We start from the raw sequence: 27,932 nt of genomic DNA on the forward strand, positions 1-27,932 counted from the left end.
CGTGTTTATAGGAGCATATGGAATACATAGATATTTTATATGTATGTGATCTATAAGTAATAGTATTTACTATCACATACATTGTGTAGAATGGTTAATACCTATATTATTACGTATGTGGTAACACATAGCAATACTATGAGCAGCCCCCGGCCCCGCCCGCGATGGTCCCGCCCCGGCTGCTCCCCCCGCTCGGGGAGCTTGGTCCGGCCCCCCGCGCTTCCGCCTCGCGCCGGGCCTGGTTCCGGTGTCCGCCCTGCGGCCCCTCCCGCCGCCGCCGCCGCCGCCGCCGCGATGGTGCCGCTGTGGCGGTCCCGCTGCCTCGGCCGCGCGCTGGGCCGCTCGCTGCGCGCCCTCCGACAGGTACGGCCCGCGGGCACCGGCCGCGGGGAGCGGGGCAGCGCGGGAGGGCGGCGGCTGGGCGGGCGAGGTCGGCGGCGCCAAGGGCACCGGGACGCGTCCCCTGCTGCCTGGCGCTGGGCACCGCCGCCCCGGGGACACGGCGCGGCCGGGCACAGGAAGGGGCGGCGAGGCTGTCCCCCAGCAGGGGCCGCGGTGAACGCGGCGCTGCCCCTTCCCCGCGGGTGCCGCTGTCCCTCTGCCAGGCCCGGCCCCGCGGGAAGGGCGGCGGCGCAAGGCACCGGGCAGAGCTGACTGGCGGGAAGGGTTTCCGAACGCCGCCGCTCTCGGGCTCCGCCGTCCCCGCCTGTCAGTGGCTGTAGCATTCGGGGCCCTCGCTGTTGGCAGCCACCGGCCTGCGCTGGCGGAGACCCTCCCGGGCCGGGGTGCGCCCCGTGCAGGATCGGCAACAAACCGGTATGCGGTTTGTTGTGTAAATTGTGTGCTCGGTTTTCAGGGCAGTCATTGAACCGCTGCAAAGGGTGGTAACCTCTGCTGGCTGCAGCGTGGGCTGACAGAGCCCAGCAGCTACTTAACCCTGGGGCTGCCCTTGGCCAGCTGGGTCCTGTGTCCTGCTGCTCACATGTCCCGTTTAAACAGCAAACATGCACAGCTTCATGTGGACACACAAATATGTGCATCCCTACGGCATGGGAAAGATCGCTTCTCTTCCAGTGACCAGCTGGAGCCTTCGAGCATGAGACTTGGTTTTAGACATCCTGCAAATGTAGGCGAGCAAGTGGTGACAACCGATTGTAATGTAATGACACGTTTGTGTTATAAATGCATGTGTATACATGTAAAACTGCGTTATGAACCACTTACTAGTAACTGTACAGTTACAGTTTGAAATGTAGAGACAAATTTATTATAATGCAGTTTAAACAAGCTTATTAAAGTGGCATTTTAGCAGTATTTAACCTTGTCAGCTCTCAGTGGTGCTGTGTAATTATAAAGAACAGGAAGAAGTCAGATGGAGTATTCAAACCTTTTACAAAACTAGTCTGAAAATCAGGAGGTTTTAGGCTGAATGCTTTTTAACCTTGGAAGAGTTATAGCAGTAGTTTGATTTCCATTTGAACAGCAATATGGGAAGTAAATTTTGATTATGATGTAATACAGGCTGTTTGGAGAGATAGAAAGAAATTCCAAAACTTGGCAAACCTCTGATGGCAGAGATGAGAACAGTATACATGTACAAAATTCAGAAGTGGAGGATTGAATGGGGGGAGTGGAGTCAGTGAGGGCGAGGAAAGGTTGACTGGGTTTTGATTGTCTGTAAAAGGAGAAGAGGTCCTGAATTCATATCAAGTAGAAATCATGAATGTGCACCAATAGCCTGTAGCACATAGGAGTCAGGGCAGGGGCAGGCAGACCTTGAAGGCTGGGTGAAAACCTCCAGAGAAGAGCTAGTCTGGAAAAGACAGGTTTGATCAGGAGCTGTGTAAATGCTTTGAGAATCAAATCCTTCTGTTTCTCTGGGCAGGAGTTCGTAAAGAGCTCTTTCTTCCCTGTTTGATCTTCCCCTCATGCTGGAGGAGTTCTGAGCCTGTTGTCTTAGTAACAGTATCCACCACTCAGCATTGCTATCTCCGTCCCATCTCGGCATCTGCCCTCCCGTGCTGTATATAATTGTTTTGATACCCATGAAAGCCATGCAGTGGGGTTTTCACGTGTAGCAGTTTGTGCTCATCCTTGTTGAAGCAGCAGCTGCTTTGCTCTCAACAAGCCATGGCTGGAGAACCAGTTGCTGCTCTGCCTCTTGTTGGAGCTGCACAGCACCGGCCTTCTGGTTTGCCTCTGTTGAAATGAGCTGCACTGTCAAGTTCATCAGATTCCTTGCCTGAACTGGTCCCTCACTGTTGGTATACAGGCTGTTGCTTTAGCTGATGTATTCCATCCTTTATTTCAGTGTGTAGTGACCTGCTGGAAGGTGATGGCTCCTTGAAAGGTGTGGCCTGGGACGGTGCATGCCAGAGTCACTTTGACGTAATAATGGTTATAAAAACAATTCTGAGAAGTCATGTGAAACGAGAGGGAAATATTAATCACTTGGTACATGAGTCACTAGCTAATTAGACCAAGACGTCTTTCCCCAAGTGGTGGCTGTCTTTTTAAACTGACCCAGAGTGCTAATGCCACGTGGCAAAACTGAAATGTTTCCATTCTCACTGAAAAAGCTCCAGTAGAAGGCAGAGGGCAAATTTAGCCAAGTGATCCAGGAAGAGGTGGAATCAGACTGATTCCTTCAGGGAAAAAAGGGAACAGGAAGCAGCCCTGTCCAGTGTCTCCTGAAGCTGCATGTTCATCTGTGGTACTGTGGTTAAGAGACACGCAGCAGTTCTGCAGAATGTAAGCCAGGGAAATCACAGTATATTTTATTAGTGGCTTCCTCCTCACATTAAGCTCTTCCCCTAATTTCTTAATCTTAAAGGCAAAGGGTAGAGTGATAGCAGTTTTTTCCTTAATTTTGCTGCAGTTGTAGAACACAGACTTGACACCACTGATGGAAGACAGCTGTAGATGTTTTCTTACAGTGATTTGTTTTAGGACAGACCTTCTAAACTTTCCTTTTTGTTTTAACTCCACAGTAAACTGGTCCTGAGCAAATAAAATTGTCTGGTTTTGCATCAGTCTGAGGCTGTTCCTTTCTTAACAATTTATTGTCTGGCATGACAGGAATGCCTTTAACCACTTTTTTTAATAAAGCACCCAGGGAAACAATGGATAGAGGGAAACTCAGGTCGCTTGATACTCAATTTGTGATTGACTCCTTGCTATCTGGGACACTACAGAAAGTGGGAAAAATATGATCTATACAGAGTGCTGAGGATTGTGGTGCTCTAGAGAGCTGACCCACTGGAGTTAAGTTGGAGTTTGTCTTACTGATCCTGGCTTAGAGCTGACTCTACACAAACCAGATCTGAATTAGCAGGACCAGTGCTGCACCAAGATTAGGCATTTGTAGCATTCAAGATGACTCTGCAAAGTCTGCACAGTGCTTCCTGCTTTCCCTTACCCAGCCTGACTTGGGGCAGGGGATCCAGCAGGCCCTGCCACAAGCTGGTTTTGCAGGACTGTTGGTACAGGATCATTGATCCCTGCGGTGGAGTGGCAAGCAGGGTGGCTGCATGGTGTTGTGCTGGAGCTTAGCAGTAAGTCAGACTGGCTGCCTGCATCCTTGGCACAGCTAATCATAACCCTGTTGAATTGCCCATTGATTATTGAGTTGTCTCTGTGTTAGTATCCAACAAGTCAAATCCATTTATAAGCTTGGATAATTCAACTGCCAAGGGCTTGATTCCAGGCCTGTTGGTAGTTTTGATATAAAGTGTTCATTAAATCTGTTTTTGTATGCTGCAGCACTCAGTCCTTTAGATAGTGTGCCAAGCTTAAGTATATTGTTGGTCCTTGGTCTCTGTTGTCTTGCCACACAGCTCCTCAAATTATTTTGATATTTAAGGTCACTTATATCCCCTCCTTCTCGTTTTGCTGAAGCTGAAATCAGGGCTTGTATACAAACTTCAGATGCTGAAGGTGTGAAGGAAATCTAACTTTTACCTTAGCTGCTGGATAAGGGTGCTTTGAGCTCTTGAGTTGCTGTCATTCTAAGCCAGTCAAGTGCATTTCCATCATGGCTACAATGCTATTTTCCAATTGCTTTTAAAGAGTTCTTATCTTCTCCAATCCTGCAGGTTTGATGTGAGAGAAATATGTAATAACAGTAAGGGGAAGTAATTGGAATATTTTGAAATGTGTTCTACTTTTGAGCACTGTTATGGTGAGCTAGGAGTGCAGTCAATGATTACACAGGTATGAAGTGAAACATCAAAGAATGTGGAATTCCTGACTAACAGCAGTAGAAATTTTGCCACTGAGAGGAATTCTGGTCTTCTGGAGTTCAAAGGCTCCATAGCTTTAGAAAAAAATTTTAAAACCCCTAGATGCTGCATTCATGACTGTAGGAGTAAACATCATGGGATGTTTTATCATCATATCCAGTAGCCACCCTTTACCTTCTCATTCGTAGCAAATTCTATTGGAAATCTGTTCCATCTTAAAGAGGAAGGTGTGCATGAGAAGGTCAAAACTTCTGGATCCAGAACTGGAAAATGCGAGCACCAAATTTAACATCACTGCATCATAAAGCATCCCGGGAGGAGACAAAGGATAAAGAAGGGCATAGATGTTCTCCTGCTCTAGCACACTGTGGGAAAGTGGCATGCCTGCAGACTGGAGCATGGGAATGGTGGGTCCTGTGTCTGATTCAGATTTCAGGGGAAAACTAAAGTCCTTCTAGGATGGGTTTGTCTTCTTGCAATACTGATACATCCTCTTCTCTCTGACAGGGGAACTGTACTCTGGCAAGATGCCCTCTGTCTGGTGAGTCTTACACTTCTGTTTCATTTCAGGCTACCTAGAAAGAACAGAGCTGATGATGGAGGTTGGTAATAGGTCTGATTGGGGTTTGTTTCTGTCAGTCATGTAGTGAAGAAGCAGTGAAATGAGCTAAGTTTCCATGGGAGTGCCTCCCTTGCCTGATGTACATGCTGCCTGATCCATTTGGCTCTGGTGAAGAATTCACAGCAGCAGCACAGTGTATTTCAGGCATTGCACTGCTCGAAGCACATGCTATTGCAGAGCCCTAGCTCTCTAATAAACTCCTTTGAAAATGATGGATGAATATTAAGTGACATGTCAGATCTAGTGTGCCTGTGAACTCCATTTCAATGCTTAAACTGTTTTTCCTTAGAGCTCTGTTTTTTCTAGCTGTACTGTAGAAATTGTGCTGCTTTTTTAAAAAATCAAGTGGGGAAATGGTTCTTCCCTCTGGCATTGTGTAATTGAGATAATTATGTTCTCCAGTTACTATGCTGACTCTCTCTTTAAGATCAGTCTGGAAAACTGCCCAGTGCCCTGTAAGTGACAAAGGACAGGAGTCCAGTTCATAATAAAAAATGCAGTGTCAGGGCATATGAGCAGTGTGGGAAGGGGACAGTGGGGTATGTGAAACTGGGAAGCTGTGCAAGTATTTCCCTGTTGTGATTTTGGAAAATAATTTTCTTTGGACAGGGAGTGGGCAGAGAAGAGGGATAATGGTGGCTCATTACTCTGCCCTACACCCTCTTTTCAGTCTTTTTTTCCCTCCTTAGCTGTCTCTGTGTCTGTGAGGCTTTCTGGTGTGCCTCTTACAGGGCTGATACCTTGCTCCATACTTCGTATGGGTGTGGATAACTCAGCAGTTCTGGAGGTGGTACCTCATAGGTCTTTCCTGGTTTTGCTCTGAACGGGGTAGCTGCTGCTTTGTTTGCCCTTTTCAAAGTTATCCTTGTTAGCTTTGTTGTCAAGCTGTAACTGTTTTCCCCATCCCTATAAATCTAGATGCAGACAAAACCACTGTTCTTGGCAAGCTCTGGCCAGGTTTGATGGCACAGAGGTGTCTCTGCATGGATATATTCCCCATTTGGTCCCAAACTTCTTTCAGGGCGGGTAGTGGTGTCCTCTGCGTTCTTTTATCTGACGACGGTTCTTGAGGGCTGGACAGCTGGATAATAGAACTCCTTTCTCATTCACAGGTGCGTCTGGGAGCCAAGGACTGGCTTACACAAACAGCAGGAAGCTTGTGTAAGTATCCACAGGAAAACTGTCACATGGGGAGACTGGGGCTGTTCTAGCCATGATATGATTTGAGGTCTGAGGAACAGAATATGGTTGGCTGTCATGAAATCCTTGTGCACATCGTAGGTGTATGGAGCTAGCCCTAACAAAATCTAGGTATTGTAGGTTGGGAATTGAAAACAGGCTTTGTCTGCAATCAGATGGTGGGACAGGGAAGGGACAGGAGTGAGGAAACCAGTGATAAATGGATTTCTACTCTTTGATTATCTGACTATAGGTGTTGTTTGCTCTATGATGGTCTCCTGGTAGATTTTTCTGTCGGGAGAAGTGGGGTAATTCACAGTGCTTTTGTTCATATGTCAGGGTTTGCACTAATGACATAGTCTTATAAAAATGCATTTGGGGAAATAACCATAAGAGTACATGCACAAAAGCCTGAAATACTTTGAAATCCTTTGTTTCTACAAGTAGTCTGTGCTAGAGGAAATGCTAAAGCACGTTCGTTTCAGTTTTCCGAATGTGATGTCAGCAGATATTAAAATCATCCTTTGGAATACTTGGGATTGCCAGCTCCCTGTGAAGAAACATGGTGGAGGGAAATAGCTGTTTTTTGGATGCACTACCATAGGCAATTTATGAGGCTTTTCTTTTCTTTGGAGCAATCTGACAACTGCTGTAGAGATGACAGTCCTAATCTGGAGGTAAAAAAGTAGTTGCTGTGCTAGTCTTGGGCATTGTGTAGGCTGGCCAGGTCACCCTTTAATCAGTATTTAAACTATGAGGGTTCTGTTGGGTTGTCTGTCTAAATGGAATTCCATACGTATCAGTTCTCACTGAGTTTCTGAGAGCACTAATGATGGTAGGATGTAATGCTTCCTTTCTGACTGGATTGTTGCAGCTTGAACAGTAAATAGGAGTTCTTTGCAACAAATACATCAGAACAGCTGAGCAGCCTTTCACATCAGTTAAGCAAGTGTAAATTCTGTACTTGAGCTTGGTGCTGGCAGCCTGCAGAGGAATGTTCTTCTGTGTTCACACTCTTCTCTCTTTCTGCAGAGTAAATAGCTCCAGTGTCTTCACTGTTCGCTACTTCAGAACCACTGCGGTACATAGTAAGTACAAAAGGCAGGAATCAGCATGATGCTTCTTTTGCTACCTCTTGCTGTCCTACCAACAGCTACCTACCATCCTTGGTCAAGGCTCACTGCTGTTCTGCCTGCATGGATGACTCAGGGTTTATATCCCCAGGGCCCTAAAGATTTTGTCTGGCATTCCTGTCACAATGTGACTTTCAGTCAAATGTGAATTTCTCTGGTGTTTAAGTGTTGATCAGTGTTAAAGCAAAGACATGGACAGCAATTGATGTCTGATGGCCTACCCTCTTTAGCAGAGTTGTGATGACAAGAATGAAGCAATACCATAAATTTTTAGCTCTAAAAGCAGTCAAGTCTGTTTGTCTCTCTCACAGGGGATGACGTGGTTACAGTGAACACACCAGCCTTTGCAGAGTCAGTCACAGAAGGAGATGTCAGGTGGGAGAAAGGTAAGCAATTGCCTCTTCCCTGAAATTCTCATTGCTGTTACTGCTGTGTTGGACACCTTGGGGATGCATTACAGTTCACTGGCTGACATCTTGCTTTGTGCCTTTCAGTTTGTGACAAATGAGGCATGTGATTGCAGCTCTCCTAAGGGGTTAAGAACTGCAGTTACTGCCTCATCACTTCTCTGTCAGGGAGATGTCTAAGCTGGAATCAGACTCTTAACTGTGCAGTAGATTGTTTGAGCTAGTCTTTTCTTTAGAAGTTGTGGAGAAGTGGGATGTAGAAGTTATGGGTTAGTGTGGGAAACTGCTGTGGGTAAAGAGGGGAGGCCAGAACACACCTCCCTGCTCACAGTGGTCTTCATATCTGTCATTCAGCTGTTGGAGACACAGTGGCGGAAGATGAAGTGGTGTGTGAGATTGAAACAGACAAGGTAGGAGTTTCTGGACCAAAATTTTTTCTAGTTCTGTAGCAGGTACCCTGTATGGCTTCTCTCCTGCTAAGAGCTCCTAGAGCCTGCAGGGCCCTGACTGTGTCTCCTGCTCTCTTCATGGAGAAAAGCTTTTCTCATCTAGTATAAAGTTTGCTGTGCCTTAAGTGAGAATTGTTGATAACCCTTACTCATCCATTTGATTAATCATCACTGGTGTTGTTTATTTGAGCTGTAATTTTACTCCTCCTTCCGATTTGAGTGATTGAGTTTTGAAACCTGTTTGTGCTTAAACAAAGGAGAAATCTGCAAGCCATAGGTTGTCTTCAGATTATTTAGAATTTAGGCTTTATATGTATCCACCCCTGGAAGGACTGTTAAGCCTTGAAGTTCTTGCTGAATTCTCTGCTGAGTTTAGTTTTCAGCTTTGCTGTTAGGAAGATGCTGGCAGTGGGTCAGTTCTTGACTGTACCCTGCCAGCATCTCCTAAAGCTTCTAACTATTGGCACAAAATCCTGGTGGAGGGTGTGAAAACTGGTGGAAATAGTGTGAGACACAGCTGCTGTCTGTGCCAAATTATAATGTGTGTCTGCACATATTGGCATCTTCTCTTGGGCACTTGGTCTCCAACTGATGTTTGGGAGAATTTCACTGACTTTCTTTTTTTTCAGACATCAGTGCAAGTTCCAGCCCCAGCAGCTGGTGTGATTGAAGCCCTTCTGGTACCCGATGGTGGCAAAGTGGAAGGGGGGACACCTCTATTCAAACTCAGGAAAACTGGAGGTTAGTCAGGCATGTATAACTTGCATAGGCATTTGTGTTTCCACCAGGCTTTTTTCTGAAGATTTAAGCATTTAGAATAAAATGGTTTTTAGCATTTAGCAAAGCATTTAGAGGGATCCTGAGAGAGGTTAAGTAATTCCCTCATCTACCTCTGTAACTGGAAGAAAATACTCCTATTATTTTGTCCATTAGAAAAGCAAAATTTTAGTCCTTCTGAGGGCAATTTTCTCTTTTGTTCCCTCTGGAGGAGACTGAGCTCTTTGCTATAACAATTTGAGAATTCACCTAACTCCCTCTTGTGCCCTCTTCTCTGTAGCATCCAGCCTCCTCCAGTAAGGCGCTCAAGGGTGTTGATGAGTAAAACACTTTCACAATGGCTTTCTCTTGTGGTGACTTGTGTCAGCTCAATAGTGTTGAGAACATAAAAGCACTCTGCCTGAGGGTTTACTTTTGTTAGGTTGGTTGGACTCACAGATCTCTGCCAGTGGAAGCTGGTGCCCTTACCGTGGTTCTTGCTTGTCTTTCAGCTGCTCCTGCCAAGGCTAAACCAGCAGCAGCCCCTCCTCCTCCTGCAGCCCCTGAACCTGTAGCTGCGCCTGCTCCTCCCCCTGCTGCAGCACCAATTCCCACTACAATGCCACCAGTGCCGCCTGTGTCAACTCAGCCCATTGACAGCAAACCAGGTGAGCCAACAGGCATTTGTTCCTGTTCTCGAGTCTCTCTGCTTTGGGGCAGAGCGTATAAGGTTAAAGACATTAAACAGAGGCATTTCTGGTCAAGGCCTCCCACAGTATTGCCCTGCTTGCTCCAGACTGGATTGCTCAGCTATGCCTGGAACCTTCCCAGCCTAATTTAAGCTGCTTCCATACTGTGTCACTTAAGCAAGGAGCTCAAATGTGCTTGTTGCCTCAGGGCTTTTTCTACCTGGCTTCTGTTTTTGACTGATGTGTTTTTTACCCTCAGTGTCTGCTGTGAAGCCGGCTGCAGCCCCAGCGGCAGCCCCTCCTGGGGAGGCAGTGCCCACCAAAGGTGCCAGATCAGAGCATAGGGTAAGCTGTGGGAGCAGGGACCTTGTCAGCACTTCTGTTGCTAGGTGATAATCTGTTCTGGCTTGAGCTTGCCGGATGTGTCCATATCCATCTGTACACACCCAGCTCAGTAGGGCTGTGACAGGTGGGAAAATTCTCTGCATGCAGGAACCACTTACAGGTGGTGAGGAAGAGCCTGGACCAATGTGGCATGGGTCTTTTCTAGGCAAAAGTCTTGTCTTGAGCTCTGCTGGCTCAGGACAGAAGGACTCAGTGTGATCTGTTTGGTTTGTTCACAAGCCCTCAGCAAAGGGTTGAGGCTGCTGAAACTGCCTTGTGTATTCTTAAGAGAGCATAGTTGAGCAACCTGCTTTCTTAGCAGTCTTGCTCTTCTCGCGTTAGCCACTTGGAAAGCTATGCATGCTTGGAGGTCTTGAGGAATGCAGAGGTCAGAAGTAGCTATGCTGTGATGCATTTCAGCACTGCTTTTCAAGTGAACTGTGGATTGAGCTGAGCAGTGAAATAAACTCCTTCGCCCGTTGTGCTCCTGACCTAGAGTGAAAACCTTGGCCCTAGGCATCTAGTCACTCAGATGGCAAGAGGAGAGCCTTTTTGGTTTCTTGTGCATTTTGCCCTTGGATAAGCTTTAGGCAGCTTCTGCTTATACCTTTTTAATTTGCAGGTGAAAATGAATAGGATGCGTCAGCGTATTGCTCAGCGGCTGAAAGAGGCTCAGAATACTTGTGCCATGCTGACCACTTTCAATGAGATTGATATGAGGTGAGGAGTAAACCTCTTTTTCCCTTTATGAGTAGAAACAGATTAAGGCAGTAATCTTTAAATAGCAGTCAAAACCTTGCAGGTTTTCTTTGGAGAGACTGGCAGCATGTCTTTTGGGCCCTCTTTCTTAGGTATGTACCACAGTCTGTGCAGCTTCTTCAGGACCACATTGGTGTTATGGTATGAGGGGGTACAGAGCTTCCTAATGGCCTGTCATTCCTTGGGAGTCACCTGCTACTTGTAATAGGGGTAGTCTCTGATTCTCTTCCTTGGGCTTTTTGGTGGAAGACTGGTAAATGTTGAGCAGAAGACCAGAAGGGGCTAGTATCACTTGCATATAGTGGCTGTTAGAAGACAGCAAGATGTAGCATCTGCTTTCTGCCACTCCACCGGGTTACTGCTTTTAGAGTTGTTTAACTTCCACTGAGTTGGTTCTCCAGGGCTCATCAGCCTTTCAGGTGAGCATTGCTTTGGCCTAAGGCCTTTGCTGTCAGATGGTACAGCTTTCTAGAGACAGACCAGCACCTTTCCCCATCCTCTCAAGCAGGTGGGGGGCTCCTGACTCAAGTGCTCGCATGGACTGAGCACACTAATGTCTTTGGAGGGTGGGCAGCTTATGTTACAGTGCATTAAGGGGAAATTGTGCCCAAATCAAATTGCCTTGTGAAATCCTATGCTACTCCTTAAGACAAAACATGTAAATATTTGGGTCTCAGAACAATAAGGCTGGCAAAATAGTCTTGATTGGAGGGAAGTGCTGCAGCTTTATCTCCTCTCAGAGGCTCATTGAGGTGTCGCTTTACGCCAGCCTGGGGCTCTCATTGCATCTGGTAATGTGGTTTGGATTGATTACTGTGAAGTTGATTTGTGAAGACCTGTGCTGGGGCCTCTTGCTTCCCACGGGGGTCAGTGTCTGAAAGGAGGAGGCCTTAATGAGGCAGTTCCATAGCAAACTGTATCCTCATTGCTGCAGCCCTTGTGTCTTGGGAGGCACTAATGTCTTTGGGTGGTAATCCTAACTCTAAACAAGGTTAGACACAGGAAAACAAACACTAAACGGCAGAAAATCCTGCTCCTTGGTGAAACTATCTCTTCAAAGACTGAGGGTTTCTGAAGGGGGAAGGGATGAACCATGCAATTCCACAGCATCTTATGTTAGGCTAGAACAGGAAGAGCTTGTAGCCAAAGCTTGGTTGATGTTTTGTAAATGGCCTCAATTTTGATTAATAGAAAAAGTGGGAAAACTGATTTGTCTGGTCAAGAGCTATGGGTGGACTGGCACCCAGTACCATAGCTCCTGGGAAAATTCTTTTCATATTCACTCAACTCCCAAAGCCAGAGAGTTGGGTACAAAAGTGGTGTTGTGCTATCTGGTGCTGAATTTGCAGAGTGGTTGAGGTCTTTTCCTTTGACCACTTTGATTTTATTTCCTGCATGTTTACTGCTTTTGCCACATCCTGGTTTTTCACCCTTCTGTGTCAGTCCAGCCACACCTGCATTTGCTGTCTGTGGTGCCACACTTCTATGAGCACTCTTGTCTCCAGAGAATAGGTGGCAACATCAGGCCTAAGCAGGAAATATACTACGCCCCATCTTGCTTCTGTTCTTGGCAGTGTGGGCCTTGCAGGTTTACCCTGGCTGTGGAGCTCGTGGTCCAGGGCCAGTTTCTGTATGATCCTTTGGCAGGGACCTTAGAGCCATGTTTATATCACCTGTGAAGGCTTTTGCAGCAGACTGGAGGTTTCCCATTTGGTGGTGCAGATTTGCATCCTTGGGGCTGGCACTGAAATCTGTAACAGAGAGAGGGAATGGTGTTTTCTTGGACTCACGGTTTACCAGTGTTATCATGTGTTTTGCAGCAACATCCGGGAGATGAGAGCTGTACACAAGGATACCTTTCTGAAGAAGCACAACCTGAAACTAGGTTTCATGTCAGCTTTTGTGAAAGCTGCAGCCTTTGCTCTGCAGGACCAGCCTGTTGTGAATGCAGGTGAGTGGTGACCCTTGCTGCTGGTGACTTGCATATCTGGGGAACATGGCAGAACGGGGGAAAGCCAATGGCCAAGTCTGTGGCAGGAGTAGTAGCTTGGAGAAGCAAGTCAAATGCACAGAAAGCATGGGGGCAGTCCTGCATGCTGCTGCTGATTTTGCTAAAGCCACTTACACAGATAGCGGACAGCTTACCAAGAGGGACTCGGTTAGGAAGGGGTGACCAGGAGTGGGGCTGGGGCCGTGCATATGCAGCCTACAGAGGGCAAAGCCTGCTGGTTGGTGTTCAGGTGATGCTGTAGGCACAGTGCAGTTCCTGGGCGTGTCAGAGGTGCTTGCTGAAACGCAGAACAGAATAACCAAGGGGAGAATAACTGAGGAGATCTGAGCAGTGTGGACTGTTTTCTTTCCATCTATCCTGGTGCCTCTCCCACAGGTACAGCAAGGAATCATTCTTCTCTGGAGTTATGTTTAAGCTAGACATGAGCAAGTTGCTATGATTTTTTAGCCAGTCAAACCTTTGATCTTAGGTTCTGCATATGTAACACAAATTTTTCTCTTTTTAGTGATTGATGACACGACCAAAGAGATTGTGTACAGGGACTATGTGGACATCAGTGTTGCTGTAGCAACTCCCCGGGTAGGTACCTTGGATGCTTTGTCCATGCTTCCTGCAGCCTTTCATATGGGATGATCATATACTTTGAGCCAGCACAGCTTTGTGCTCTGCTGCAGCAGCAATTACCTGATAAGACTGATTCTATAAATGAGACACCTGCTGCATCATGTACTGCTGAGATGGGTTTTGAGAGAAGGTGGAGGACCAAGAATATTCTACCACTATATTCATCTTAATAAGAGATCTGGTAACAGGGTCAATATAGATCTCAGTTGTTAATTAGTAGGGCCAGGGATTTCTTGTCATGAATCCATGACATAGGCAGTAAAAGCTTTGAACGTCCTGTCCTCTGGCTAACTTTGCTGTGCTGTTCCACAGAGATGTTTCTGTCCAGGGAGAGTATGGGATGGAGTTACAGATGTTGAATTAGTGCATTACCTTCTTGATTAGAAGGTTCTGCTATGAAGCAGAGGTTTGACAAGGACTGAAGTTCTCTTACTGTCTTCTCCCGAAGTCTAAGGGAGGCCCAGCAAAAAGAGGTGAGAGGAAAGAGGTGCCAGCTGAAATCTCCCAGTGCCTTACCTGGGAATTTATCAATGTGGAGCTGGCTCCAGACAGACCTGGTTGATTTTATGAGATAGGCTAGCAAAGGTAAAGATGATGGCTTAGTTTAAGGTGTCAGCCTTTGATGTGTATCATGCCAGGTTTCCTGTCAGGCTACCAGGGTGTGAGGCAGCTCTGCCAACCAGCTGCTGTGGGCTGAGGGGGAGGCAGGAGCTCTCTGGGGCTGTGTCCAGATTCCTGCTGCATGACAGCTATCTGTGTGTTGCTGCACTGAATTTGCTATTCATGGACTTTGCTTCTCCCCAGGGTCTGGTGGTCCCTGTGGTTAGGAATGTAGAAAACATGAACTTTGCTGACATAGAGCGTGCTATCTACGAGTTGGGGGAGAAGGTAAGGAAGGTTTTCTGAAGAGGGTTGGGAGGAATGGAAAGAATTGGAAATGCTGGGTCGGCATGTATTGATTTGGTCTCTGTGTCGTCATCTCTGACCTCTAACACACTGAGTTGTGCTGTGGGGAGTGATCCAGTTACATGTCCGGCTGTGCCTTTGCCTTCTAGGACAGCTCTACTTGTTTCCTGTCCAGAAGACTGCAATCTGCATTAGTGACATGGTGTATCTTCACCTTTGTCTTTAGAGGCCAAGGCTGAAGTGTCCTGGGGTAGAAATCCCTGTGTCTGTCTCCTGCATAAGCAGGAGTTGGAACCAAAGGCGAGAGAATCCTTCCCAAAGCCACTAGACATTCACTCTAAAGACAGGATGCATTTTCGAGCAATTTGTGTTGGTTTTCAGCTGAACAAATCAATAAGCAAAGCTCTTGCAATCAGTATTTATTCCTGGGGAGAGTGGATGTCCAAACCCTCGTTCTTTGCTCTCTGTGATCTGTGTGGCTTTCTAAGACCTTTTTATTGCTTCTAGGCACGGAAGAATGAACTGGCCATTGAAGACATGGATGGTGGCACTTTCACAATCAGCAATGGTGGGGTTTTTGGGTCACTCTTTGGAACACCTATCATTAACCCACCCCAGTCTGCCATCTTAGGCATGCATGCCATCTTTGACAGGCCTGTGGCTGTGGGAGGCAAGGTAGGTGGACCTGCACAGGGGATTTTATGGAACAAAGGACAGGGCTGAGCAGACTGAGGACCTTTTTCTAAGGGGTTGGTGTCACTTCTGAAACACTTCAGCATGAAGAAGGAGCAGAGACTAATGGGTATAGGGCACCTTTGCTGGCCCTGGTACTTGCCTTAGCTGTGCAGGGGACTTTGTCCTATCTGTGAGTGGGCAAACTGGTTATAATCTGCTTAGGTGTGGGAAGGAGGAGTTTGTAGCCTTTGTGATAGGGAATGGTTCCAGGAAGGGCCCTTATCTTGTATGTGGCATGGACCCAGCCTGGGTGGGTGGGTAGATAATTTTGCCAGGCAGGACAAATGCAGGAGGGCATTTTGAACGCAGGATTCGGGGTGGGAAAAAGCCAGGTCTTCCCTGAATTCACGGGAGGGGACCATGCAGGCAGGAGCGCTGAGCTCACTAACCCCTGTCCCTGCTCAGATCGAGGTGCGGCCTATGATGTTCGTGGCACTGACCTACGATCACCGGCTCATCGACGGCAGAGAGGCCGTCACCTTCCTGCGCAAGATCAAGGCAGCGGTGGAGGATCCCCGCGTGCTGCTGCTCGACCTGTAGGGCAGCCACACCCCCACACAACCCACCCGGGACAGGGCCGCAGCACCAGCAGGGACGATGCAGGGCATTCAGGAACTGGCAGGGGTCATTCCAGTCTTTCTCCCTCCGCTGTGATTGGAGCTGTCCCAGAGGAATTACGGGGAGAGCTCCTACCTCCTTTCCTATTTTGTTTAATGAAGGTTTAGTATCTCACGAGAACTTGCCGTGCAGTGGGCCAACCTCTGAATGGCACTGCCTTTTCAGAGCCATCTGTGTGGCATCCTCTCCCTCACAGCACCAAACTCTCACCTCTAGCTTGTCCTATACCACTGGAAACTGCTTGCTGCTGCTGTGCTAGGGTACCCTTCCCTGCCCCTCCATGGCAGGTTCAGCTTTACTGCCTAGCACTGCGGTTCCTGGGAGGGAGAGGAGAGGAAAGGCTACTGTCCTGTCTATGTTTTGCTTGAAAATATTTCACACTCATCTGCCTTGCAAGGGTGGTCTGACCCCGAGGCCACTTGCAGGAAAAGTTTTGGTCAGAGCAGGGCTTGAGGTAGGTGTCATGCTTCTGGCAGTGCCCAGTTACACTCCCTCCACAGACAGTAACACGGGGTGGCAGCTCCCCTACTTTCCCTTGGCGATTGTCTTTCACTGTGGCATGAATGTTCTTGTTGGGGTGGGCAGAGCCCGTGACCTCTGTGGAGGTAGCACAGTTCCTGGGGACAGCCCTTTCACCATTACATGCCCGACGTGGGGGTGAGAACCAGCCCCCAGCAGCTCTCCTTGGCACACAGCTCACTGACGGTGGGTGTGACTGCTGGCTTCCTGCGTGCAGGGGCTTGGCCTGCTCCCAGCCAACACACAGCTGGGGGGCCAGCCTTTCACTGTAATGTACATCCCAGCCCACGGGTGCTGGTCTTGGGGGGAGGGGGGCAGTTCTGAATCTGATAGCGCACACATGAATTGAGGGGTGAGGGGGTTGCTAGTGCCTGCAGAGTCTATTACTCTTACCCCCTACACAGAACTTGTAACAAAAATATTTAACACAGCGGATTTTAAATGAAATAAAACTGTGCAACGACTGCAATGGGTGTGTTTGACTGGGCGAGGACTCTGTCATCGGCAGCATCCTGAGTGTAGTGCAGGAGTCCTGTTACTTGGTGGTGAGAGAAAAGAGGCAATGGGAGCTGAGCCCTTTGCTGGTGGTACTAAATTGAGTCTTCTCTGCCTGTGAACACTGCTGGCCTCAAACTCTCTGCCAAAGAATTGGTTGCTGGGTTCTTCCCAGCAAAGAGGAGGTTTTTAGGGCTGGAAATCATCCTTTTTTAGCAACAGAACTGTTACAGATGGTGAAGAATTCCCATTGTTAGCTAAAGGGCATGATGGCCAAGAGGAAGACCTGGGACAGGCTCATAAAGTTTTTCAGAAGTTGAATTTTTACTGCTGCAATGGGAGAGTTGTAATTCATTCAAGTGTGGAAGGGCTGTTGCAGAGGGAGAAAGGAAGCAAGAACAAGGAACAGTGGAATCTGTGGTGCTGGGTGTTTCCCTAACAAGCTGTTCTCACTGGGACAACACAAAATAATTTCTGGATCATGGCAGGGTTTTCCCAGCTCTGACATCAACTTCAGAGATGGTTTACTCTTCCCAGATACAGCTGAAGAAGGCAGCCCCTTCTAACAGAAAATTATTGCACTCACAGCTGCCAAGCGGATGAAAGGGAGGGCAGTTCCTGATACTAGAGGCTTCATTTTCCTGGCAGCTAGGGACAAAAACAGAGTGCAGAGTCAGCTTTTTTGCCTGTCCCTGGCTAGGGGAAGAGGGAAAAACCCTTGTTCTGTGAAGGGTAGAAAGTCTAATTCTTGCACAAATGAGTGAGGAAGGTGAAAGAGAAGGTTTTGATTAAAAAATGCTGCTTGCACTCAGCCTCTGTGCTGGTTTAGGATATAGACTTGTACATGATACAGACTTTGTACATCAGCCTGGGGAAGCCTTTATTCTGTCTGGAGCTGCAATAAATGAGGCTTTTGAACCAATCAGGAAGGGAATATACAGTCAAAATCTTAAAATTATGCAAACTGCTTAATTTACTCTGCCCTGTCAAGGCTTGCTGTAAGAGAGTAGTGCTTGAAACTTCCTTTGGACTCTTTGGGTGACACCCATGGCACTGAGTTGCAAGATGCCATGCTGTGGCTTTGGACACAGGGTCCTTACTCCTGAACCTCCCCTGAATCACAGGACTAGGAGGCTGGTGGACAGAGGTGCAAGGCTGCAGCCGGAGGGTTCAGCCATTGTGGGCTGCCATGGAGAGAAAAAGCCCCAGGCTCAGCTGCTCCTGCTCCCTGGTCTTCTGTGGCATTAGCGGTCAGCTCCCTGCTCAGTCCTCCAGTTTCTGCACAGCAATTGAGGTGTCCGTACGTTTGCTAGTGTAGATGAGTTTCTCCAGAGCTCTGCTTCCCTCTGGTGGACGAGCACTCCTGCTGCTGCCTGGGAGGGTGTCTGCTGCTGCAGGCAAGCAGGAACTGGAACCAGCTAGCCACAGAGATCTGTCGCTGGTACCAGTCATTCCTCACTGGGAGATAAGTGAGCAGTGTGAGGGGTGCTGGGAGAGGAGGGCCAGAACTGCACCGCTGCCATTGCCAGCTCCTCCTTCAGCCTGTGGCATTTACTTGCACCACCGAGCACAGCAGCCTCCACTTTGGGCTGTCAGCAGACACGTGCTTGTGCTTTTTCTTTAATCCAGAATCTATGCACACTTGGCCTCCTTCCCTCTGTGCTGGCTCTCATAGTTCCCCCCTTTAAACCCTCCCTGTGTGGTCCGCCAGGGATGAGGGTGCTCAAAGAACGGTTGGCAGAGCTCCTTTCCTGCCAGCTGAAAGGAGCACCCAGCGTGGCAGGCTGGAGCCTCAACACCTAACAATGACAAAGGGCTGGAAGAGAACCCAGGCATTTCTCCCATGTCTGAGCTGCAGCCATACAGCTGTGCAGAGCTGTGAGGCAGGCAGCAGCACGAGGACAGAAGGCCAGGCACTCACTGCCACCTTCTGGGGTTTGGCTGCAGGGTGCTGATGGCTGGGGGTGACACAAACCCAGGGCTCCTAGGCAGGTTTCAGAAACAGATCTGGGGCTCTCTGTCACTCAGCAGGCTTGGCCTATACCTGGCTGATGCAGCTCAGAAACAAAAGGACAATTCTCTAAGTGATAGTGAGTAGTTTATTTTTTTCAGAGGGCCAGTGGGAGAAGAGCAGAGGGCTCCTTGTGTCACCCCTACAGCAGGGATGACACACACATACACATGCAGTCAGGGAGGGGCAGAGACCGCAGGCTTGGGCTCCAGCCAGCAGGGCCCAGAGGGGCTGCATTTGAAAGCCACAAAAAGTAACAGAGCGGGGTGGGGGGGGTCACTGTGGTAGCAGCAGAGATAAAAAACACAGGGGGGGAGTTCAAGGGCAGGGTGCTGAGCTGAGGAAGAGATGCCCCAAGAAGGGGAACACCACCACTTCCTGGAGGTGTGCACCCAGGTTCCTTTTCCCCCCAGGGAGGACCTGGAGAAGACAGGCTCAGCCTGACGCCTCCTCTTTGGAGATGGCAACCAACAGAGGCAGAGATGGAAGGACATGTAAGCCTGCAGAACCTCATGTGTGCCCCAGCTCAGGGCAGCCCTTGAGGCAAGCCTTCCCCAGCAGGCAGTGCTGCCAGTGCCACCTGTGGTCACAAGTGCCAGGGAAGCAGCCCAGGGCCCTGCTCCCTGGGGGAAGGACAGCCTGCCTAGCCCACCAGCTTGTTCCATGGGACTGTGCTGAAGAAGGAGTGAGACTTCAGCTTTGTTATGCCACCTCCTCCAGAGCCCAAGCGTTGTTTGGGATTGTACTGCAGGAGCTGCAGAGAAAAGCAACGGGACAGGAGGATGGGGAGATGGGGACACTGGAGATGGTACCCAGGCTGGACCCTGCCTTTCCCCAACCTCTTGTGCCATTCTCCCTCCCATCCACCCGAGCCCCTCACCTCAGTGAGCAGCGATGTAGCAGCCAGGCTGAGGCCCTCTGGCAGATGCAGCTGGGTGTGAGGCTGAATCCCTGATGGATGGTTTTGGGAGAGTGGCTGCAGGAGGCAGAGGGTGATGGTAAGTAGAGGCACCAAGGAGGGTTGGAGCACCCTGTTGAATCTTCACTGCCACATAACCCCAGCCCTACACAGCAGCATTTAAAAGCCAGGGCCCATAACACCCAGAGACCATGCACAGGCACTGGGAATCACATGTCCAAAGGAACCTGGCCAATAACTGAGGTGCCAGCAGGGCAAGGCACCCTCCCAGCCCTACACAGCAGGCAGCCCTTAAGCCTCCTCCTTCCCTGTCCTCCTTGCACAGCTCCTTAGCCTCTTACCACTCCTGTCAGCAACTCATACAAGAGAGAGCCAAAGCTCCAGCAGTCAGCTGCTTCAGTGGGCTCCATGATCCCCCCCACTTCTGCAGAAAGAAACACAGAAGAGTTAGAGCTGGAGGCAGGGAGCACCAGTGACCACACTGTGCTGGGCACATCTCACTGCCTGCTGCAGCTCCCTCTGTCTAATTGGAGCCACTGTGCAGCGAGCCGGAGAAGCCAGGGGACACATCCCTTACCTGGAGCACTGTACAGCTCTTCCCGTGCCTGGCTGCCGTACTGGGGCTCCACCTCTGTCCACTGGCCAAAGAAGGTGAGCCGGACATGACCTGCAGAGAAGCACCAGAGTCAAAAGCAGGAAGGTTAGAAAAGACTGGGGACTCTGGTCATAGCATGAAGCCAAGCCATATTCCTGCCACTGGGAGCAGCCAGGGCACTGGGGCCCTGTCATGCCCTAAGCACAGAGGAACTGAGCATCGCCTGGCACCACACACCCCTTTGCTGGCCTCCCAGTGCTTGCCTGAGGTGCCCAACAGGTGAGACTGCTTAGGCAGGCTCCAAGCTCACAGATCTCAGTACAGGCTCTGGTGAGGAAAGAAGTAGGTTTTAAAGGGGAAGGGGCGGGGGGAGAAGGTTAGCTTTATCCTTGCAAAACTCTCTGCATTTTTATTTTCTTAAGCAATTTGTAGCTTTCCAATTTGTCCCAGATGTTGCCAGCTGAGCAGGGACTTGCACTAACAGCAAGACCCATGGCTTAGAGGGATGGGACAGCTCCAGAACATCCCGAGCAGGCAGTTACTATAAGCAGGGGAAAACTGACCCACTAGTCCCACTAACCTCAGACACAGTTCAGCTGGTCTCAGCTTCCCCAGGCTGGGATTTCCCAGGCAGCCAACCCCCCTGTGGGAGCAGGGGCAATGCATTTCTGTGGCTATGGCCCTTGACTCTCCTGCTGCAGAGCCATCTCTTGTAATAATTACTTGGAAAACCTAAGTGAGATCCCACTTCCAATTTCAGAAATACCAAACCTTCCCAGACTCCCACCCTCCTCCAAAGCAAACACAAGAAAATCCACATCTGGAAAGGGGGCAAGCAGCAGTCTCCCAGCTGGGAGACCAATTTCCTCCTCCTTGGGGCAGCAGCATGGGGCATTACCTACCAGCTGTATCAAGCAGAAGGTTCCTGGGGTTGAGGTCCCGGCACAATATACCCTGTTGGTGAAGTCCCTCTAAGGCCAAGAGGATTTCTGCTGCCCACAGCTGCACCTGCTCTTCCTTCACAGCCCACGCTCTCCGGCTGTGCCCATGGGAAGCCAAAGCCCTGCACTGTCCTGATGGTGGCTGTTTGCCGAGCCAGCCACAGGTCAGGCTTGCCCCCCAAGAGGGCTCCCACACAGCTGGGTCAGGCACACTGGGTTTGCCAGAGCTGGACACGGCAACTCCTGCAGGAAGCTGTCTCTCACCCAGGGTCAGGAGGGGCTGAGCCTGGGAGGCCTCAGACACTTTCTGAGTTGGCAGTTGCCCTGCCCCTGGCTGGCCCCCTCTCACAGTCTTTAGTACAGGGACAAGCCCCTGGGGAAGCCTGGGGCCTCGTTGGGAGGCTGTTCTCTCAGATATGCAGCTTGTGCCACTGGTTAGATCATTCCATGGGTAGACAACCAGGCCCTGGCCAGGGCATTTGGCCAACGATGCTGGAAAATGGTCCACAACACCAGACACAGTCTGTGTCACACCCAGATCCTGTCCTCCAGGTGCAGCCCCACTGCCACCAGCAGGAGCCAGGAGAAGCTGGCAGTGGTTCCCTGAGTCAGAGTCTGTGGGGCCAGGGGACTGCTCCCGAGGGAGTGAGGCATCAGTGTTTCCCAATACTTGGTAATTCACAGAGCCTGGGAGGCCACTGCCTGTCCAGTCAGGGAGGATGGATACTTGGCTGCCACCCTGGGAGTTTCCCACACCATCCTCTGTGCCATGGTGCTGGAGGGCTTGAATGGTGTTTGAATCGGCACAGTCCTGCTGGACACAGTACTTGGAGCGGAGGTGAGACCACAGTGTCCCCCCTGGAAAGCAGAAAGGAGAACAAGTGATGAGGCAGAAATTGTCCCTGGTTCCCCCACTGTTGACACAGCCCATTCAGGCCCAGGCCAAGGCCCACATAGTGGGGTCCTGATGGAGCATCATTAATCTCCCCAGCAGCAAAGCTCAAGTCCATGCAGAATGCACCCCCGCCCTACAAGCGCACCATGCCAAATGCCACAGCTTCCCTAGGACCTGGCACACCTAAGTCCCATTCCCTCCTCCTTTAGCAGCCCTCTCCCCATTCTAGACAGTCTCTTTGATGCCACCTCTGCCACTTCCACGTCACAGACAAGCCACATATTCACAAATGCTCCTGATCCCACTACCATCCCTACTTCCCCCTGAAAACCTTTCCCTCCTGTGTGACAGAAATGCCAGAGAGCTCCCACAGCATGGCATGAGGCCATGGGTCAGCAAGGAGCCACAGCAGCAAACCCTGGAGCCCTCAGCATGTTGCCAGGGCTTTCCAGCCTCACTACATTCAGTGCTGGCTTCTTTCTGTAAACTCATCCTATAGCAATGCACAAGGAGTTGAGCCTGTTCTCCACATCAGCCTCCATTTGTCATACTGGACTCCAGCTGCTGCTCCCTACACATCCGTTCAACCAGCAGAGTAAATAAGCTCCATGGACAAGCTTCCACCTTGTCATACTTCACCAGGATCTGGGACAACCTCAAGTATGCCTCCTTGATGTACCTAAACCCCAGTATGCTCACTGCCCCTTATGCCCTAATTTTCCATTTCCTCTCTTTGGTATGATCTCAAAATCCAGTGTGACCTTTTGTAACCAAAAAAAAAAAAAAAAAAAAGAGTTTTATAAAGGTCTTGTCAAAAGATGGTTTTGTTCTACAACATTCAGGTGAACTACCACCTCACTTTGTTTTCTTTTTCTATCACCTTCCTGTTATGGTCAGACAATGCCAGTAAAATGAAGAGATTTTTCTTTCCAAGATGCTGAATCACATCAACTTCATTACCCGAAGGCATGACCGCTCCCTCCCATGAGGCACAGTGTGTCACCTCTCTAAAGACTGAGGCTGGTTTTTGTATAACACACCCACACACACAGAACTTCTTTCTCCTTGTAGGTCTCCATAGGCCCATTTCTAGGTCACATCCCTAGCCAGTTCTTACCAAACCTCTGCAATTCACAGCTGAACTCCTCTGTTCACTAAGTCTCCAAGCCCTGGTACCCACTGCCCTTCTATGAAGAAGACAGCTTACATTATCACTATAAAAAACAGTCCCAAAACAGGAGGAGAAACATACTTTGGGCTTTAAAGAAAGGACAGTTTGGGATAAACCAGGATGCTTCACAGATGGAAGGCAAGGCTGTCCTCACTCACCCTGCACGTGCTCCAGATGGAGGAAGATGGAGTCCTCACTCACATAGTAGCACAACAACTTGACCATGAAGGGGACCCCATGAGGGATGATGGTCTGTCGCTCACGGGTCTCAACATGGGATTTGGGGAGGCTCTGAGGAAGGACAGGTTGATGGGTACAGCACGGCAGGGACTTGGACTCTGTGCAACCTAGCACCTGGCAGGGCTGGAGGCCAGGCAGAAGGGAGTGTGCCTTCTGCCAAGCCCCATGGCTGCTCCCAGCTCACCCATGATGGAGCTCCCCCATCTGCACAAACTTGTGGCTCATACGGCTCTGTCAGTCCCCAGCATGCAGCTGTGATAAGGCAGCACTCTGCAAAGCTCTGCCAAGGTAGGGCACTCCCCATCAGCACTGTGAGACCCAGAGGGCACAGCTGCTTCAGAGCACTGACTCCTCTGCAACCACCTTGCTCCCTTCATGGAAGAACCTGCCATCCCAACCCTTTATCCTCCTCCCCTGGAAATGATGCTTCTCCCTCTCATGCCAGATCCTCTTTGTCCAGTTAATGAAGTACTTCATTGTTAGTTCCAAGGACACTGAAAAATACTCTAGGACTTGTACTGAGCACCCCTCACAACCTGTTTCAGGGGTTGACTCAGTTTGACACAGGCTTGAAGTGTTAGAAGTCAAAGACACAGATGACCAAGGAGAACCACTTCCCTTCTGATCACAGAGGATGACTGAGGCAGCCAAAAGAAGATTTTTGAACCATGAACTTTGTCCAGCCTCTGAGAGCTGCTATTTTGTTATCCTCTCACCTGCCCCAGCCATCAGCTTGGACAAGGTGGCCCCAGCCTGAGAGGGAGAAGCAGGCAGATGAAACTGAACACCCACCTTGAGTATAAAGGTCTCACCAGTGGCTGGATCCTGGACAATCTGCACCTGGGACAGTATACACAGAACTGGTCAGAAGTGGTGACCCCAACACACAGCCTGCAGGAATGACCCAAGGGTCTCAACTCTGGAACTGTAACAAACTCCCACCCAACTGGAAGAGTTTTGTGAGGCTTAGACCCCTATTTTTGAAAGATAAAACACAGGTTATTGGCAAGGAGATAGCCATGCAGCCAAGAAGCAGGAAATGAATTAAATCAAGAGGTGGCTCCCATGCCAGTTTTACTTCCTTCACACTGAAGGGTTTCACAGTGCTCTTTTTGGGCTCAAATTGGGCCTCAGCAGGACAGGAGGATCACATCAGTCCTGACAAACTGAGATGTGTGAACAGCACTGGAGAGCAATGTGCCGTGTGTGTGTGGATACAGTAAGCCTGGCATCTTCACTCCAAGATATTGAACTTCCAACTAGTTTTGATCCAGACAGTTCAGCTTTTGCTGAAGTCTAGATTATCCACAGAAGTCCACCATTGTGGCACCTGGGCATCAAACACAATTCCATATGTGGGAAAGAGCGAGGTGCATAAACCTCCCTGTCAATATCTTGGGAAGTCTGGTAAGCAAAAGTAATGGGAACATTAACAGATTTCCCAATTAACTCCTTAAGGAGTCTTGAGTCCTCTCCTATGAATTTTTCTAGGTGGGAATGGTGTGGATGGATACCCCAACATCACTTGATGGATGTCCTGAGGGCTGGCATCCCCATTCCAGCTGCTAGGACCCTCCATCTTATGCTCCCTTTGGTCCAGCCCCAGCCTCACCCCCCCATCTCCAGGCCAAGTCATTACCTTATCAATCACTCCCACAACCTTGCACCGTCTCAGGTTCTCCACTGCTGAGCTCAGTGTCCTGATGGGCCGGAAGCGCAGGCTGCTGTAGCCCTGCAAGGTGGTAAGAGAAGAGGATGTAGGATCGAGAAATGCTGTTGCTCATTACAGTGGGTGAAAAAAGCCCCTGCATTTTCCAGAGCAGGCAGCAATACTGCCCAGCTGGTCAACATGCAAACACTCCAGTGGCCATGATTCATTCATTTCTAACATCAGCTGGACCATTTTCTTGGCCAACCCCTGGATTTCTATATTATCTAGGGAAAGCTTGCACTTGGAGCAGAGGTAAAAATCACACCAAAATTTGAAGCTAGACCTGGACTGTTTCAGCATTAGGGGGATCTGTGTGGAAGGTAGTTTTCTTTGTCCCCACACTCTTCCCACTAGGCTCTGACCTTGCCCTGCCTCACTCCCCTCTCCCTTCTTTAACCACTTCCTTCCCACAATGCAGAAAGCAGCCGCTGTCTTTGGTTTCCATACAGATGGAAACGATGGCAGATGGGAAGATGGCATTTCTAACATTTGACAGGGTGGTTCCCTGCAGGCTTCAGTCTCCATAAAAATGTCCATACCCACTATGGCAGCAGCAAGCTAAGCATACACACTTTGGAGGGTGGGGTCCTGGAAGCACCCTGGGCAGCCTGGGCCCACCTCGGCTCCTTGATCCAGGCAGGGCGAAGAGCTGCCAGCTCCCTTGCAGCTACTGGCAGGCCAGGACACTCGGCAGCTCGAAGTGCCTGCCGTTTTCCCCACACCATCTTAGCGTGGCATCTGGCAGAGGCAGACATGGAGGACCACTGGGGCTGCTTTAGCTGCGTGTCCACACCCCCACGCGCGTTTCCCAGTGTCACAGAATCGCTGCCATGCCACCCACGCCAGCCCCTTACCGTGGCAGCGGTGTTGCCACCCCCCGCCGGCCGCTGCAGGTGGCAATTGAAGATTTCCTCGGCGCGCCGCAGGTACTGGGTGATTTTCCGCTTCACGGCCTCCCGACGCTCCTTGTTGGGGTCAACTGCGGTGGGTGCAAAGGGTGCGTGTGAGAGGCCTGGCTCGGGCCCGAAGGACTGGCCACAGCCCTCAGGGGATGCCCCAGCTCTGTCGCCCTTCTCCCGGTAGGGATGCACTCCCTGGACAGATGCCCCGGTGCCCTCAGCACACTCCCTAGCGGGATTTTCTCGTCCCCTTGTCATTCTCCCTGCAAGGATAACTTGGCCCCTCACGGGACTCCCGATATGAACGCCGCGGTCCCCCGGCTGGTGTCCCCGGAGGGACGCCCCGGTCCGCTGCCCCCGGGAGGCCGCACACACCCTGCACGCCGCGGAGCAGCACGTCCACGCCGTTCTGGTAGTGGTTGAAGGCCTCCTCGTAGTCCTCGCTGACGTCCCGCTCCAGCGCCAGCCGCAGCTGCCGCGCCGCCTCCACCAGGTAGTCCCGGCGCCCGCCGCCCTCAGGCCCCGCGGGCACGACGCGGCCCCGCAGCTGCCCCAGGTAGACGCGGGCCTGCGCCAGCGCCCGGGAGCAGGGCTCGGCCTCCGCCCGGCTCATGGCCCCGCGCCGCCGCCCCGCGCCGCCGGTACACCGGGAGCGGGGCTGCGCGGTCCGCCGGGGAGCGACGCACGGCCCGGCCCCTTCGCTTACCCGCACGGCCCCGTCGGCACGGCCCCCGGCCCCGCGCCCCCGCCGCCCCCGCGGTGCCGCGCCCGGGCAGCGCCGCCGCCAGCATCCCCCGGCGCGGCCGGGCGGAGCGGCAGGGGCGCGGCAGGGGCGGGCGATGCTGATTGGCCGCGGATGAGATCATCATCATCATCATCATCATCATCATCATCATCATCATCATCATCATCATCATCATCATCGCCCCCCGAGGGATCCATGCCCGGGTCCCCTCGCCGGGGTCCCGCCCCTGCTCGAGGCAGGCGCTCCACATCCCCGTTAACGTGGTGAGCGCCGCTGCTCCACTTGCTTTATTATCATCCTTATTCACCATTAATTAACCTTAATTAACCAAGCTCCCGTTCATTAAATTGTGCCTTTGCAGCCGTGTTTCCTTCCTCCCATAACGCGTAATTAGCTGTGTTTTAATTAGCCTTTGTTGTTGCCGTCCACCTAACAGGTGCAGCCATCCCAGCAGCTCCCCACTGCCACAGTTATGATGGTGGGCGTTTTGCCACTTCATCACGGCCAGCCCGGGGTACCCCAGGTTCTTTCTGATTTCCTCTTTCAAGTGGGTGCCGTTGGCCCTGACACTGAGCTCTCAGCCAGCCCTTCTACCAGCTCTTGCAGACTCTTTGGGTTTTACCAACTTATTCCAAATGTTCAGCACAGGGAACATCAGCACAAGTGCATTAAGGTGCAGCAAAGTGACAGCGTAACCGAGATCCCAGCCGGTGGTTAACAAATGCTTTGCATGTGAAAATATCAGTCTTTGGCTTATCCTAGAAACCTGTATTCCTGCCCTCCTGGCCTGGCTTTTTCTTGGAAGGCCAGGAGGCCTTGCAGGGCCTGCTTGATCACTGCAGTTCTTAGGGAAGGAGATTTGCTGAACCAGGGGTGCTCAAGTGGTTACTACCAATTGGCCAAGTGGTTTGCTATGTCTGTGGGATGGTTGGTTCCAGATTAAATAACTGCCTTACCACTGGCATGGCAGGGTACCTGCACAGGGAGAAGGGCTGGAATGAAAGCTAAGGGATACCCTTGGAAAAATGTGCTAAGATTGCCTGGGAAGAGATGCATCTTTGTCCGTTCCTTGCTAACCTATGTGCATGTCCCACTACAACAGGAAATGATCCTAAGAGAGGGGGTTTTCATTCTGTCAGGAGCTGGCCCTGTGCTGTGCCATCACAGCCACACCAGCCTGGTAAGTCACTGTGTCCAGCTGGACCTGGTACTTGCTGTGGGACTGGCAGAGAGGGCACCCATTTGTGGCTGACCTGTGGTTACTTCATACCCTGCACA

At 50.4% G+C, this 27,932-nt stretch overlaps 2 protein-coding genes across 4 annotated transcripts; one reads left to right on the top strand and one right to left on the bottom strand.

The window, feature by feature from the left end:
• The first annotated feature begins 237 nt into the window (after positions 1–237).
• Positions 238–16,501, top strand: DLST (dihydrolipoamide S-succinyltransferase). 2 transcript variants are annotated; one of them, XM_059849994.1, is made up of 15 exons: positions 238–363; positions 4,749–4,782; positions 5,976–6,024; positions 7,075–7,130; positions 7,487–7,561; positions 7,937–7,992; positions 8,661–8,772; positions 9,300–9,455; positions 9,736–9,821; positions 10,483–10,580; positions 12,440–12,570; positions 13,136–13,209; positions 14,059–14,142; positions 14,668–14,835; positions 15,301–16,501. In XM_059849994.1, exons 1-15 carry the CDS (start codon positions 295–297, stop codon positions 15,433–15,435), a joined length of 1,383 nt encoding a protein of 460 aa, XP_059705977.1. In that variant the 5' UTR covers positions 238–294; the 3' UTR covers positions 15,436–16,501. The 2 variants fall into 2 exon arrangements, with proteins under 2 accessions (XP_059705977.1, XP_059705978.1); XM_059849995.1 differs by lacking the exon at positions 238–363 and adding an exon at positions 4,542–4,648.
• RPS6KL1 (ribosomal protein S6 kinase like 1) lies at positions 11,982–26,537 on the bottom strand. 2 transcript variants are annotated; one of them, XM_059849993.1, is made up of 10 exons: positions 26,285–26,537; positions 25,865–25,989; positions 24,939–25,031; positions 24,092–24,139; positions 23,218–23,350; positions 20,955–21,851; positions 20,035–20,124; positions 19,799–19,881; positions 19,419–19,514; positions 11,982–12,370 (listed from the first exon to the last, which is right to left on the bottom strand). In XM_059849993.1, exons 1-10 carry the CDS (start codon positions 26,520–26,522, stop codon positions 12,284–12,286), a joined length of 1,890 nt encoding a protein of 629 aa, XP_059705976.1. In that variant the 5' UTR covers positions 26,523–26,537; the 3' UTR covers positions 11,982–12,283. The 2 variants fall into 2 exon arrangements, with proteins under 2 accessions (XP_059705976.1, XP_059705975.1); XM_059849992.1 differs by lacking the exon at positions 11,982–12,370 and adding an exon at positions 18,604–19,292.
• Positions 26,538–27,932: the final 1,395 nt, after the last annotated feature.

This window comes from Haemorhous mexicanus, chromosome 6 (genome assembly GCF_027477595.1).
Source record: "Haemorhous mexicanus isolate bHaeMex1 chromosome 6, bHaeMex1.pri, whole genome shotgun sequence".
Lineage (NCBI taxonomy): Eukaryota > Metazoa > Chordata > Aves > Passeriformes > Fringillidae > Haemorhous > Haemorhous mexicanus.

What these genes read in the sequence shown, in the direction of transcription:
- DLST (XM_059849994.1), top strand. Translation starts at nt 295, where the DNA reads ATGGTGCCGCTGTGGCGGTCCCGCTGCCTCGGCCGCGCGCTGGGCCGC. An exon ending in CAAACTCAGGAAAACTGGAG is followed by an intron (nt 8,773 to 9,299) that starts GTTAGTCAGGCA and finishes CTTGTCTTTCAG; the next exon opens with CTGCTCCTGCCAAGGCTAAA. An exon ending in CCAGCCTGTTGTGAATGCAG is followed by an intron (nt 12,571 to 13,135) that starts GTGAGTGGTGAC and finishes TTCTCTTTTTAG; the next exon opens with TGATTGATGACACGACCAAA.
- RPS6KL1 (XM_059849992.1), bottom strand. Translation starts at nt 26,522, where the DNA reads ATGAGCCGGGCGGAGGCCGAGCCCTGCTCCCGGGCGCTGGCGCAGGCC. An exon ending in CCATCTGGAGCACGTGCAGG is followed by an intron (nt 21,852 to 23,217) that starts GTGAGTGAGGAC and finishes TCTGCTTTCCAG; the next exon opens with GGGGGACACTGTGGTCTCAC. An exon ending in CTACATCGCTGCTCACTGAG is followed by an intron (nt 19,293 to 19,418) that starts GTGAGGGGCTCG and finishes TTTTCTCTGCAG; the next exon opens with CTCCTGCAGTACAATCCCAA.